Source organism: Manis javanica, chromosome 7, assembly GCF_040802235.1.
Source record: "Manis javanica isolate MJ-LG chromosome 7, MJ_LKY, whole genome shotgun sequence".
Lineage (NCBI taxonomy): Eukaryota > Metazoa > Chordata > Mammalia > Pholidota > Manidae > Manis > Manis javanica.
The window spans coordinates 117,629,223-117,645,182 of record NC_133162.1 but is presented as its reverse complement, the minus strand read 5'-3'; the positions used below and the strand labels follow the sequence as shown (position 1 = coordinate 117,645,182).

General features: G+C 35.2%; 1 protein-coding gene and 1 long non-coding RNA gene across 14 annotated transcripts in view; one reads left to right on the top strand and one right to left on the bottom strand.

The window, feature by feature from the left end:
• Nucleotides 1–15,960, bottom strand: part of MBD5 (methyl-CpG binding domain protein 5) — a 437,517-nt gene that overhangs the window by 34,545 nt on the left and 387,012 nt on the right. For all 13 annotated transcript variants that reach the window (XM_073241407.1, XM_073241408.1, XM_073241402.1 and 10 more), the window contains 3 exons: nucleotides 13,786–13,888; nucleotides 12,534–12,714; nucleotides 6,089–8,224 (listed from right to left, as the gene is read on the bottom strand). In XM_073241407.1, the coding sequence (XP_073097508.1) occupies nucleotides 6,089–8,224; nucleotides 12,534–12,714; nucleotides 13,786–13,888 (2,420 nt within the window). The remainder of the gene's footprint in view (nucleotides 1–6,088; nucleotides 8,225–12,533; nucleotides 12,715–13,785; nucleotides 13,889–15,960) is intronic.
• The window catches only part of LOC140850485 (uncharacterized), a 45,186-nt gene that overhangs the window by 6,743 nt on the left and 22,483 nt on the right, over nucleotides 1–15,960 (top strand). The window lies entirely within an intron of this gene.

Here is a 15,960-nt window from a genome sequence, read left to right as displayed (position 1 = left end):
CATATATAGAAGTACTGGGTCATGTCCTGTTAGCAGGTGATAAAATCATTTTAGTGGGCTATGATTGTCATAAAAAAAGAAATAGAAGATAGGATGGCACAGAATGGGACTGAAAATATCAGAGTGTATCACGTGTAATAAGTGTTTTTTTCAGGAAACTTTAATTTGTTATACATTAAACATATCTCTAGTAGACTGTAATGGAAGTTAATTTCTCACTGTGGGAAGTAGTAAGAAAAGAAGTTTGAAAAATATTGCTTCAGGGTCAGGCCTCTGAGCTGCTCAGCCCTGTAGGGAATGGTCTATGGAGTTGTGTTCCAGGAAGCATATTTATCAGACTGTAGTGTGAGAGGTGTCCCTGTGGATATGTGCAGCCCAGGAGCCCTGCTTCAGGGTATCTGTGATAAATACTTTCTCTTATACCTGGATCCAGGGGTCTCAGATAGATAGTCTAAACTTCCCTGGACTAGCTCCTAACCCAGGAGAATCTCAGCAACTCCTTCAGATGCCTGCTGTCCAGTTCCATTTTTTAATCTGTAAAAAGGTGAGCTGCTACTCTGAATTTGCAAGAAAGTATAATTCTTAGGAAATACTTTTTAGTCTAGTCTTTGCTTCATTGGAGTTAATGTTTGATTTATATTCCTAGAACGTAAGAACTTTTTGATTTGATTTAGTGCCACATGCTTGCGGAAATGAAATATATTTTAATGACACTATAGGAATATTTTTATCAGTATTTTTAATGAGTCAAGTTTTTGTAGAGTTAACATTATGTCCTAGGATTTGGGTACTTTTAGAAGCTGCTTCAATGTTTTCAGACCACTTGATTTTAGTAAATAATAGCTTAGGCATCTCCTAGAGAACTGAAGGACTTCTAGGGGCTTTAAAATTGAGCTTAGTGTATTGCAATGGAATAAAATTCTCCCAATTTGCACACTGGGACAATTTATTTCTTGAAAAGTACAAAATAGATCATTGAATCTGCAAACATATTATACCACTCTGAATTCTGTTATCATCTTTGATTACACAGACTCAAGGTCCAAAGTCAAACATATTTTAACTCCTTTGTACACAAGGAAACATTAAACCTGGAATATGTATACAACACAAGTGGTGTAACCCTGATATAAGGAAACCTTCTTAAACAGAAAGACATTGTTGTAAAATATCTTACAGCAAAGAAGAAATGGCTCATTTTGCAAAAATTTAACTAGAAGAATAGATACAGATTTTATCACATAATCAAGACTCTAATATAATTTTGGTATTTGGCTAGAAAAGAAGAGCAGAGGGCAATTTTAATCCTACCAGACTTGTATATTACACGAGGGATAAAATCTAGGCATTTAAAAGTTGGGGTGGAAACATTTTTAATAGCAACTATTCCTCTGCCATTCTTCTCTCTGCATAGTCTATATAAGACTAGAAGGTTTTCCTACACAAACTTCCCATACCCAGAGAGGGCTGGCTACAATCCACCCTTCAGCATTTCCATCCTGTAATCCTTTGGTAGCTGTAACTTCAAATGCAGGGAATGACAATTTCTGTTTGTTTTCTTTACTGGCACATTTTAAGAATAGGTAAATATACAGAACAAAAAACCAAGTTCATTACTTTGCAACCTTTTATCCAAAGTGTTATTTGTGGTCTCTATTTCATTTTTTTAATACCTACCATATCAATGGCTGTATTGAGTTTCAATCAAATGTATTTGTGCTGAAAGAAAACACTTTCTTTTCCAGAGTTAAAAAATATATATATATTTTATAAATATATATATATATATATAAATGTCTATATATATATATATATAAATGTCCATGAACATATGTTTATTCATAGGTTTACTGGAACAAATTCATACTCTGCCCTTTTTGAGGATTATATTTTCATGTGTTTAGAAGAGCTCATTAAATGTTTTATTAGGAAAAAACAAGAGAATATAAAAAGCATTTTAAAGAGGAAAAAGTTCTATTTAATGACTTTATCATATTGGAGGAAGGGAAGATAAGCTGGCTAACAGAGTAGTCTAAATATTTTTGCTTCTTTGAAAATGGTGAAAAACTATGGGGCCCTGAAAGGGATGAGTTGCCATGTGAACACTGACAGAGCCAGGTCCTGTGCAGAGGCCCAGGTTAGTAGACGCTGGCAGAGCTAAGTCCCTGGAGAGGCCTGGGATTCTGGCATGTATGTTTCTGCGATATGGACAGCATATGGATGGAAGCAGTCAGAAGCCCCAGGAGGCACGTGTCTGAGGAATTAAGCCAGTCAAGGGTACTCAGTGTTGGATTTCTCCCTAAACCAAAACACCACAGACACATCCTAGAAGCACTTAAATGCTAAAACTTGTCTGTCTCCATATACTGAAAGCTGCTTTAACTGTATACAACTGATGGGTTTCCAAGCAGTTGTATCCAGTTGTATCCAACATGTGTATCCAGCAGTTTGAGTACTTGGACTGAGAATAAGGAACTTTGGGGTTGGGGTTTGGTTGCTAAGTCCACCAGAACTTTACTTTACAACTTGAAGAATGTCATAAAGTATTCTAGTGGTCATTTTCTAAACCTGTTACATGGAACTATTAAACCTTACTTGTAATCGATATCCAAAACGCTAATAGGAATCTGTAAACTTTAAAAGGCAAAGTATTTAGAGAGCTTTAATGGAAAGGCCATTTCAAAACACTAAATAGAATTAATAAAGCCTTGTGTATTCTTAAGTTTTAGAAATATTTTGAAAGCATTTCATATCCTTTATCTAATTTTTTTTTTACTACCTTTGCCTCCAAATTCCGTATTTGAGTTGTAATACATTTTAAAGGTGTCCCATGGACTTCACTTTCAAGCCTAAAAAGTCAATATCTGGGTTGTTTATGACAGAAAATTCTTTAAAATAAGTTTTTGAGAATACATTACCAATTGAGTGAAGCATTTTCAGAGCAAGTGACTTCTTGTCTTAAATGAGGTCTTAATGTAACATTTTCGAGCTGCTGCTTAGGAGAGTAGAAAAAAGGCACTGGATTGAGCACGTCACTTGAGTTCCGTCCAGGCTCCATAACCACAGAGTGGGACCATCATGTTACCTGTGGGTCTCTTTCACCCTCACTCTGCTATCATGTTTGGAATGGCAGGACTAGCATCTGCTAAATCACTTCCTGACAAAGTCTGTTGACATGTCACCCACTAGGAAACCCATTCTTATCTGATTAAGTGAGGTGATAGAAATTCATTAAAATAAAGGTCACTAAACGTGATTCACAATGCAGGACAGTTAGTTCTCTTAGTTTTCCGGACATGTCATCTGTGTTGGCACAAACACCCTAGTCACTGTATACTATGGTATCAGAATCCAAAGAGAGAAGACAAAAATAACTGAATTTTTCTAAAAGTCCATCAAAAGTTAATAAATGTGGCTTCTAACATGAAACAATATGCTTTAATTCAGTGTCTGCAGGATATTTTTAAAGACTTTGAAAGTGAAAGCTTTTGACCACTTAGGCAGCTGGGAAGAAAATGGATTTTGGAATCAGATGAACCTGAGTTCAAATCCTACCTCAGTTATACCTGATCTCGGATAGATATCCAAGTTCTCTGAGCCTAATTTAGTTAACTGTAAGATGTGGACAATAATGCCCAATTCTTTGGAAAACTGCACAAGTTAGGAATAATACAGGTAAATCACTTGGCATGTAATAGGTAATCAGTGATAGCTATAAGCAACATTTTATGAGTAAAATGTGTTTTCCTTCTAATGTCTTTCTGGTATGCTAGGAATACCTAGCAAAGTTTACATGGACAGCTGTGACTGTCATCTGCTGTCTTACTCTGAATGCCCAGCCTTGGTGCTTATTTGATGGATGCATAAATACCACCATAAATAAATATTTAGACTAAGCAATTATAAGAACAGTACATTCAGTTGACACAGTTCACTGTGTTTGTAAAAGAAACATGGCATAAGTGACCTCTTCAATATTTAGCTTATCAAAAGAGTTACATCAATTAGGAATCTACCCATTTTCAAACCAGCTGCACAAGAGATCTATGTACATTAATTACTATTTAATTTTATTAGGTTCAGTATTTTAAAAATTCTTACTGACCTAGATTTCTATCAAATATGTTTTCAGTTAGCTTACACATGATTGGCCATATCCACATCAGTACTAGACATTTATTCTTGTCCCTTTTAGCTATTTGTATGCTAATATTTTTCTTACACTAATAAATTTTCAACCTGTGTGTTTTGACACTCCCAGCACTGCCAATCCAGATTCAATATTTTACAGCGATGCATGGAACAAAAAATACACGTCCAACACTATATAAAATAAGTCTAACCTTGACAATCAGAAGAGACAAGAATATAAATATATGTTGGTCTTTTTCATTATAGATGAATCAAAATACATCATTAATAAAATATATACACTTTGTAATATGAACTTAGACCTGAAACAAAGTAGCTGAGGTAAGGGGTATCAAAATTTAAGATATAATACAGTGAGACCAACAATGTCTCATCTAAATGATTGAAGGTATGCTTAATAAATATGGTACATTTTTAAATAGTTATTGACTTGATGTAACTTAAATCTGCTAAGTGCATAAGATTAATTTTCACTTGTGTGGAATTATCTAAAAAGGAACATGAATTGATGAAAAGTTGGAAGCCTTTGAAATAAGTATCCTGTTAAACACATAAAAAATAGTTTCATGAGATTCCTTAGACTAAGAATATTCAGAAGGCACTAATCATCTCAATTATCTTTTCCACCTTATATTCTTTTTAACACAAAAGGCCAATGAACAGTTCTTCATTAAATACTGACATCAAAACATAAAACATAACACAAATTGTGAAGGATGGAAGGTGTAAGTTCTCCCCCAGGAAAGAGAACACTTGATTTTACAACAGCAACAAAGACATGTAGGTTATAATGTTTTCCCAGCATGGTGTTATAATATAGTCGATACATATCTACATGATAGCTTATTTTAAAAGCTTTAGCAGTTTTCTCATTTCCAGTAGCAACCTGGTTTTTAAAGTCTGCTGTTTTCATATCTGAATAATATTGTCTTTGCAATCATCTTTTATCTCCTCCCTGACATTTCCCACAAATCTCTCAAATGATTAGTGTTGCATTTTACATATTCTTTCTAAAATTTTCAAGGTCAAGTTCTCTGATGTTTCAGTGGATTTACCTCTTTAGTGCTTTCTAACATTTCTTTATAACAATTTCTGAGAACTCTATTGCACAAAATACAGTTCTTTCTAATGTGTCCACTTTTAAATAAATTTGTCCCCTTCATTGATAGTGGATGAAGAGACACAATAAATTTGGGTTCAAAACCTTAATGTCAATGCTAAAAATAATGTTTTAATTCTATAAGAAAATTGTAAAACAATTTCAAGATAAAAAATTCTGGAAATCAGGTTTTCAAGCCTTTTTTTATTAGAAAACTTAAATTATTACCTTTTCTTAAAAAGGAAGTAGCCAATATCCACTTCTGAATTTTCTCAAACAAATAGTAAGAAAGGATAGCAAACTAGGATAAGAAAACACATTAGAAGATAGCTTTCTACTTCATACAAACTTCTAGAGACCTTTTCCTATCCATTTGCCTATTTCTGATCAGCAGCAAGAACAAAAAAATCCATTTATTTTTGCTTTTTTGTTTTTTCAAGATGAGCTTCATTTACCTGAACACAAACAAAAGCTAGGGGAAACGACTTATATTGGCATAGGCTAAGCACATGTTTCATGAACCAGGAAACCCTGCCTTCTATGGCTTCTTTTGTAGTTTTGAGTCTGATGGTGAGATAACCAAATCAAAGTCGAACAAAATTCAAAATGACACAGATTGACAACAAATAACGGAAACACATGGACTCCCCTTAGCTATTTTTTCTAGTAGACAAATCCCTAGCATTCTGTAAATAAAATCATAAATACTAAAGAAATGATGAGAATTTCACAATGGGGAAAGGATCATTTCTTATCATAATAAATATTTTGGTACAAATTATAAAAAACATAGAAAAGTTTAGTACCTTTGGGTACTTTTTTCTAATAAAACCATACCTGCTTCAGAACTTGTTTGATTATAGCTGCTAACAATGCTGTTTGGTATCCCTGGTGTGGAGGACGTTGAGATTCTTGACTGAGGTGGATTGGGATGTAATGAGTTTCCTAAAGCCACGCCCGACTGACTGAGCATCCCACAGTTCCCGCTAGCCTGAATCTGGTTTATTAAACCCGCAAGATGGTGGTTGGGGACTGGACTGTTACTGTGAACAAAGTTAGTGTTTGCATTGTGGCAGTGCACGGCTTCCCCTCTCAACGGTATGTTCTGTGTCAGTGAATTCTGAAGCACACTGGAGCTCACACTGGGATCGGTAAAATGCAGCTGGTTAGCAGAGCAAGGCAAAGCAGTATTTGAGCCCCCACAACCCGGGGTACTATTGCTACTCAAGTGAGAGCTTTGACAACTCATAGACTGTAGTAACTGAGACATTGAACTGATGGGAAATGGACCCTGACCCTGCTTCCTCAGCAGGTCGGGTCCAGGCTTAGGAACGGCAGAGCTATCCATTTGAGACTGTCTGAGCAAGCTCAACACTGTGGTAGGTGGCTGTTTTCTCTTCCGCAATGAGTCTTTTTGCTGAGACATCAGCTTATCTCTGAGTGCCGCGCGACCACTCTGCCCTTCCCCTGGTGGGAGAAGCATGTTGGCAGCAGGCGGGAACATGGTGTTTAAAGTGCTATGTCCTTCAGTGTTGCCACTGCCAGCAACAGCTCCGGAACTGCTACTGCCGCTACAGTTGTTACCAGCAAGTTTGTTTTGATTTGCTAGCTGTGCTTTGGCTGCTGCTGAGAGTAAACTACTTGCTGGAAAGGAGGCAGCATTGTGCTGGTTCAAGATCTGATTTAAAGGCATTCCCAGCAAACCAGGCTGACTCTTTACAGGACCACTTCCGGCAGTTGCAGTAGGAAAAGCTGCACTGCTTGGGGTACTTAGTACATTACTCATTCCAGCAATTAATGTGTTAGGGATATCCTTGTATTGATGATGTCCATCGGACTTAGTAGAAGGGCTTGATGGCATTGATGGCCTTGGGGACCCTATTGTTGACCTTGGTGACCTGGGTGGAACCTTAATACCACTACAAGTAGCCTGGGGTCCTAGAGGTGGCATCATGAAATTTCCGTGATCTGATGATGTGGAAGATGAGCGTGATCTTTGGGGTGATGCTTCAATCCTTCCAATTCCAGCCCCCAACATGTGCACTGGGGATGTCACTGGAGAAGGGGACAGGGAGGTTGAAGCTGAATGCTGAACTCTTTGTACATGACTCCCATGATTCATGTGACCAGGTTTTACAGTTGGCAAAGGGAGATTACTTGGCAAAGGAACAACAGCAGGAGGCATGCTTACATTCATCACAGGTACCTGAGAGTGGACATTTGAATGGAAACTAGTTGGATTAATGATAACAGGGTTCTGATTCACTGGTTTACTAGGAATAGGGTCAAGAATGCCAAGTGGATCTTTCTCGGATGTTAATGGCTTTTTCTGAAGAGCACAAGAAGGTGGAGGAGGGGGAGGTGGGCCTTGGGGTGGTTTGTGGTGGAACATTGCTCGTGGTATTTCCATATTAGTTGAAAAATTACACATTGGTTTTTTCATTACTGGACTCTTTGTAGTCAAGGTTGGGGAGAGAGGTATATTAGTCCTTCCAGCCATTGCACAGGATGACTGTACAGGAGAACCATGTAGCATTACTGAAGGTGGAGAAAGAGGAGTCCTATTCAGGTGAATAGGACTAGAATTGGGAGCTCCATGAAAACCAGGATTATTTCTTGTGAAGACATCAGGGCTTCCAAGTGGGTCAGTCCTTGGAGAGATCGAGCCATCTCCATATATCTGGGAACCTGATGATGCCGGGCTGGGCAGGCCTCCGTGGCCGCCACGAAACGGAGATTTCTGTCCGTGTTCACTGCTGCCCAATCTCTGCCGGGGGTAGACAGGGTGGAGTTCTTGTTGCTGGCTTCCAGGCAGTTCTTGTACATAGAGCCTTCCCATGGCATTTGATGATCCAATCATTAACTTGAAAGGATTCTTACATTCAGGAATCACAGAATTTATAATTCCTTCATGTGACTTATTTCTTACAGATCTTGGAGTTGCTGCCCGTGAAGGTACTATAGGAGTTGCATCTGATGTGAAAGAGAAAAAAAATTTCTGTTACTAGTCTTAGTTCTTTTGTATTGGGATAGAGGGAGGGAGGGGAAGGAAAGGAGGAAATGAGGAAGGGAGGGCATCTAGAAATAGAAATTTGCAAATAGAAGCTGTGACTCTACGCAATTAAATAAAGTTCTGTACTCGACATTAAACATTGGTTGAAAAATGCACATTATTCTCCCTCAGTTGACCAAAGGTTCTCAATAACTGCTCCTTATGCTTGTTTACCTCTCATCTGGTGAGAAATGACGGGGATCTGAATCAGTACAGAATGACGTTAGCCATTCTAATAGTATTCATAATATGCAAAATTAAGATTGACCAGCTGGAAATGGCAATGTTGTATCTTGCTGGATTTGAATTCTTTAAGAGCACAGCTACAATAGAAAATTATAATCTGTGTGGCATAGTATTTTCTTGTGTGATTTAAATGGATTGCCATTTTCACCAGAAAAGTTGTTACCCTCTCAATATTTCTATTACCTTACTGACACTTCCTCAGAACAGCTACTCCAAGTCTTCCTTATCCAAATATTTTCACCGTGAGAGTAAAAGAGTTTTAATTTTTTGTGAATTAAGGTGAATGGCATTCAGAATCTTTTATATTGGGAGTGATAGCAACAGTAAGCACAGTGATACTGCACTCATGCTCAGCTTCATCAAGACTGTAACACTGCAATTTCTTTGCCCTTAATCAGTTATTATTGTAAAAATTAGCCTTAGCCAACCAGCTGAGGTAAAAGATAGCAATTTTTTTATGAGTATAGAATTCCTATGCAAAATATGTAAAATCTGGTCAGAGTGCAGTACCAACTTCAATACTAGGTTCCAATAGAGTATTCTCTTTTAATAGAGTGCACTGCTTCTTCCTTCCTGGCTTTTTGGAATCCCTTCAGTTCTTTTGGAGATCAGACAGAATACAGGCAACAAAAACAAGCTGGCTCATTGCATACAATTTTCATTCTATCATGTCAGAATTCTAGGTTTAAGGTTTTTAGTCCCTAAGGATGTTTATGAAGTTGTGGCTTCTAAAACAGGGATGGCAAATAAAATTGATTTTATATGCCAGTTCCCATCAGCTGCTTAGAGCTATACTGAAAAGGATGCTAAGCTCTAGCTGGGCTCCATGGGAAAATGCCAACGAGTCCATTACTGGTGCAGGGCATGAGAGTGGTATCACTCATACTATATATATCGACCATTCCAATTCTGAGGCTTACAATATATTAGCGAGTATATTTGGATTCATTTGCAATCAGAGATGTATGTATTTACTTAAATGAATAATTGTATATTTAAGATAAATATATTCCTATGTACAAGGTAGTATATAGGTTAAATAATAGCATAGCAATTTCTAAGGCAGTGGTTCTCAATCTGGGTGGGGTACACAGTTCTAGACAGGGTGCATTCAAGAAGTAAAAGAATGCAATGAACATATATATTTTTCTTGGGAAACATGGGTTTTCTGTTTCTAGCATGGTAGAGATAGATAGAATGATTTCTGGATATAATATATGAAAAGTTGAGAACCAGTGATAGAAGAGAACTGCAGCAGATAAATTCAATTGAACTTATTTTCTTATTAGAGAGAGATTTTCAAAATTCGTAATTAAAGAATATATGAAAAATATTTGGGGTACTGTGCTTAGCATATAGTGAAAACAGTTGTCTGTGTTAGTATCACTAGCATTATTTTGGAATGGACTGTGTCCTCTTTAGTAACAAAATCAGTGAGTTGTGTCTTTTCCTGGGTATTTATACAACAATTTACAGTTGAATGATTAAAAGTATAGACATTGTCATTTTTACATTCAACAGAATTTAGATAATAGCTGTGTTTGAGAGTATTTCTTCCATACCTGGGGAGAAATAATTACCATCTTTAAAATAACAGGAATATTAAAAAGACAAACATTGTTACCTTATAGTTAGGAACTAACAGTTTTATAAGAGTTGGCAAATGTAAATGCTATGCACTTGTCAAGTGCTTTCATGTATATTCAAGTAGACTTTTCAAAAGAATAAACAGAAACAAAATGTATGTTTATGTAAGTAAAACAAAGAGAGGTAAAAACTACTGTATGTCCTCTTCACTTATAATTATCTAAATCTCAGTCTTATAATGTACTTTAAAATTAGAAATTGAAATAAATGCAGTGATGAAAGCTAGTAAAAGAGCAGCAGTTAATCCCACAAAGCATACCATTGTGAAAGGGGATGAAGATAAACCTTTTTTACCTGTACTAGTTAAATATTTACTGCTCATTTCAACAATGAAGCTTGTATGTATAGGGTATGACGAAGGACCTAGATCAAGATTCTGCTAGGGGCATAAAAAAGGCATCAAGGCCCACTCCATAGAAGGAGGTGAAACTGATATGATGTGATGTGAGAATGGCAGTAGATATGAGCATGTGCAAACATTTGTGCAAGGGAATACACAAAAATGAAAACATAGTTACAGCTAGGTGGCAGGATAATGGCAACTTTTAAATAATTTACTACTTTAATTTGTTGCAATATCTTTTCATTTAAACATGTAGTTCATTAAAAGAAAAATTCCCTAAAAGATTTTTTTCCTTACATTCATGAAGCAATTTTTTCTGATCATTCCTGCTGAAGTTTAAAGGTTAAAGGGATATTGGAGAGGAGCTCTTGCTAATAACTGCAAAGTTTGTCACTCCCTGCCCTCTTCACATGAATAAGTGTGAATCTTTAATTATGTGTACAATGTAAAATTGCTTCTCTTTGTATCTAAAGCTGTCAATAATTTGGCCCCAGTTTACTTACGTAGGTTTAATCTTCCACTCAAGTCAGTTTAGTTTCCACATTATCCCTTAATTATGTTATACTCACTTTGGATAAGAATTTTCTTATTTCCCTCGTATTTCTAAATCCTACCATTCTGCAAGATTGGCTCAAGTCTGAGTTTTACCATAAAGCCTTCTCTGATCACTACAGATTATAGATACAAGTATTGGTTATCTTTCATAAACAAGCACTTTGGTGCTCAGCTCTATTTTATCTTGAATTACTGTTCAAGTGTTAAATGGATTATATTTTGGAAGGAGTTCATAATCTAGTCCTCACAAAAAAGAATTTTCTCAGTCTCAAAGTATAATTACAGAAGTTACAAATTAATCATAAAAGGAAAGGTACCTTTGGAGTAACACTGGAGAAATCGGATGGACATAGCTTGACCCAAGCAGTTAAACTTAATGTTAGCAATATGGAAGAAATTGACATCATGCTCCTCCTAATGAGTACGTAACATCGCTTATGTAGTATTCCTACCAAACTGTGTTCAACCTGAGAATAAGTATGAGGAAGCAATCAAGCATATTCAAACTGGGGAACATCCATAAAACTGGCCTGGACTCTGAAAACATCAATGTCATGAAAGATTTAAAAAGACTGGGGAATTGACATAGATTAAAGAAATGTAACAACTAATTGTAGTTGCCTAATCTTTGATGGCACCCTAGATTTTTAAAAAGACTGGAATTTAAAAAACTGTAAGAAATTATCAGGACAATTGGAGAAGTTTGAAAATAAACTGCATAGTAAATAATAATATTATATCAGTATTTCATTTTCTGAATGTGATAATTAGATTGTGGTTTATGTAGGAGAATGTCCACGTGTGTTGAAATATTTAAGGTAAGTTTTCACAGTATCTGCAACTTCTGCAACAAAATGCTAATTGGTGAATCTAGGTGAAGGGTACAGGGTACTCAATGAACTATTCATGCAATTTTTTTTGCAGCTTTCACATTTTTGAAAAACAAAAGCATGCACACATGTGTTAAGGTGTTGGATGGAGGTATAAAAAGTTCTTGGCACGGTGTTTAATAAATAGCTCTCAAATGCCTGAAAGAATAACACTGCTAGATCTTGACAATATTGCTATTTGCATTTCAGGACTTCATGCCAAACATTCCAGTCCTGTCTTAGGAAAAAGGCTACATTTGCTTCCTAAAAACCAATAGCACTTTCTCTTTTGTTAGCTCAGCTCTAGGTATTTGTATAGCATTTGTATGTGTTAATTAATTACTCTGCTCCTTTAACTAGATGGTTTGGATAGGAAATTTTGGAAGATGGGAATTTTTCAGAATTAATTTGCTATTTGTAATAAAATGATAAAACATATATAACTTTAAAAGCATTGTGCATGTTTGAAAAGTGGACTCAGAGATGCTTGGCAAATTGATTTCTAATGACTCCTTCTCTAGGAGAGGAGTGGGGGAGGAAAATTCCTAAAGCCTTCAGTATATTACATACTTGTTCCTCCTCCAGGACTGGTGAGCACCAGAGAAGGATGTGGGGCTTCCATGCTTTTATGAAGTGTAGCCACTGCAATGATTTTTCTTTTATGTATGCATAGCTTTGTGACATCTTCATCTGCCTTAACATCTTCTGCAGTTCTTTGTTTCACAGCAGCTCCAGGATCAAAGTTAAACACCTGGAAAAAGTACAGCCTTTGTTTACAGTATGTCTGTAGAAACATTAGTTAAAAAGTTACCTTGTTGAAAAAAATTTTTTTGCATAGATTGAAGCTGAATATCTCAAATATCTGAATAAAACCTTCTGAAGTTTTTAAATTTAAGAAAAACAACTTTATTCATAATGTAATAAATATTTCTGCCCAACTCATGACTTTTAGTGGCAAGGAAAATAATGCAAATTATCTCGATTCTAATAGAGCCACCATCAATATATGGAAAGTATAATATTTGATAATGTCCCCAATTTTAGATACTTCTTGATGCTGTAACAGTACAAAAACAGATGAAGTAGAATGAAAAACCCTAGCTGATCTTTCTACATGCTTACTTTTTCTTTGGCTTTATTTTATTAATATTACCTTTTCACTGATTTAAAAAATCTATTATTCTATTTTTCAAAATCTTATTGATTGTGTATATACTTACAAGTTGTTTCAAAATGCTTTTTTGGGGGAATGAGGTGACACACAAAAAAGGAAAAAGTTGTCTATTAATCTTCAGTTCTAAAATTAGCACTATAATTAAGATATTCAGAGAACAATGACTTGTTTCTACAGTAAGTAACATTTTACCATTTACAATGATTTTACTTTTTACCTTGCAAACAGTAAAACAGTTTCACTTATGGCTAGGGAGGTTCAGCTTTGTGACTTTAGAAGTATTTGTGCAGTTATATCAACACCAGTGCTAAAAATAACATTGCAGAGCGAACAGTGACAGTAGGGAAAGAAAATATTATACTGTTAAATAGTGAGCATGGATATAGGTTTAATAAAAAGGTGCAAAGGAGGTTTTGATAAAATATTTAATGTGAATGTAGGTTTGTAACCTTTGAAAATGATTCTTGGACTTGAACTATTTTCTACAATCTTTAAGCATTCCAAATGCAAAAGATCTCTAGTTAGATAAAGGCTTTCAAATGCATATATATTGGAGAAGTAATATAAAATGAAATGTCAAATGAGAAAAGCAAATATATGGAGTACCAAAAAAATAAATGGCTGATAGATCTATTGTGAAATGGTTACCTTGGGAAGAATAAGAGGACATTCCAGGCCACACTTGCATGTTCCGTCAGTAAGCAGGTATGTTTTAACCTGCTCCAAGCAAGATAACAAAGACCCACTGGGACTGTAAAAATAGTTAAAAAAAATTTAGGAAATAATTCTGACTGCACATATATGAAAAAAGGCACAATTTATAGTCTTACCATCCTCCACAGGATATTTTCCTACTAAGAAAAAGCATTTTCTTTGTCAATATTATGTTAGCTACTAAATTATAGCCTTTAACACTATTACTCTTTCTTGTAAACCAAAATATTTCTCAGAAAAATACAGATTTTCAGAGAAGTATTTCAAAGTATTTTGAAAACCAAGAGTAGACTAAGGATGGGAAAGATGTTTTTCTTCAGAAAGGGCAGAAGCAGGCAAGAAAGGAACAAGAAAAGTACTTGAAAGTAATCATTATCATTTTAAACTAGAAGATCTACTTTTAAAGCCATTTGAGGAAAAACTAAAGTTTAGGAACACATTGGAGGTCAAACCACAAAGTCACTAAGTCTATAAAAGTTAGAGCTAACAAGTTCTTTTTAATCTTGAAGTCTAGAACCAAGTTGTCCCTGTAAAAACAGGTTTCTCTCTTCTTTCCCTCATCCATGTGTTTCTTTGAAGATAGAACAGTATGCCCCAACTCAAATTCTACTGAAGAGCCAAAAATACTGCCAAGGAGAGAGATGAGCCAAGCAGAGCTGACAAAGGATGGGAAACTCTTGAGGAAATAGGGTTCCTAAGTAGCAGAAAGGTGCCTTTCAGTTCTTCTGGCTGGTAACTGGGTAGTGCTTTCAATGTTAATGATTTTGGGGTCACAAAAGTCAGTGTGATATATGAATACATATCAAGTTCAAGTCTAAAGATTCAGTACTAATTCAGATGACAAGTCTTTAATTTTATTTAGTTCGAGGGTTAGTTTAAAATGGGCACTGTGCATTTCAGGATTTTTGTTATTAACATATTGATTGTACAGTTTAAAAGCATATTACATCTTGAAAATTATTATATTATTTATGACTATTAAGCAAAACCACTTAAGTGTTCTGATCAAATTTATCCAGAAATAATACTCTTCTTTTTGTATACAAAGCATTACACTAGTAGGGGTAAACTATTCTGCTTCTATAAAAACACAGGCAGTAATTTTGTACCTCTAAATAAATCAGCTTCAAAATGCAATTCATATTTTATTTATGGACAAATAAGTAAACTTATTAAAACAGAAAATCTCAAAATTATCAACTTTGTCAACTCATTCATTTGCTTAGGTAACAATTTTTTTTTTTATGTCATAGGTAAAGAATAACAATTCCCAGGTCTGAGTTCCACTCCAGTGGTAGGGGCAATAAGATGTTTTTGGAGGTCTAGTAATTTTGATAAAATAAAATCACCAAATAGTTATCATGCAAAGAATTCATTAATTTTGTGAAAAGGAACTGCCTTGCATTTTACAGTTAAAGAAAGTGTACAGACTGAATCCTAGAGGAATTTAATTATAAAATTAGATTTGAAGACAAGAATTCCTGAATTCTCTTACAGGACTCCACTCTAGACACTTTAAAAACACTTTCTCTTGTCAGTTGGGTTCTTTCTTTTAGTTGTAGCTCTTTAATTAACTTTTGGAGTAATAATTAACATAAAAATAGTTTTAAGTCTTACAGTAGAGATAAAGCTTAGAAGATTAGAAGCAGGTGGTAAATTTAATGTGCAGCCTCAATGCCACCCTAACGCAAGAGCAGCTGGAGACTAACTTAAAAATTACAAGCAAACTACACATTGAGAATGGAGGTAAAGAAGGAATGCCGCTTCCTATGTATGTTCAAGTAATAAACAGTTATATGCAAATAAATCAAAGCCATGCTGGTGTAATTTATTTGAAGGTATTTTACCTTATCTGGCAGAGTTAGTTTCCAAAATAATTCTTAGTGTACAGATGTGAATTTGGAGAACTCATACTAACTCACAGTAACAAATAGTAAGTCTACTCAGACTTGGAAAATCATAAACAACATAACTGATGATTCCTAGAATCAACTTGATTTAACTTAAGTCTCAGTAATGTGAAAAGCTGATTGACCTTTCAATTGGGATGAAAATGAAGTGAAATAAATAAATAAATAAATAAATAAATAAATAAAGAAAGAAAGTCGC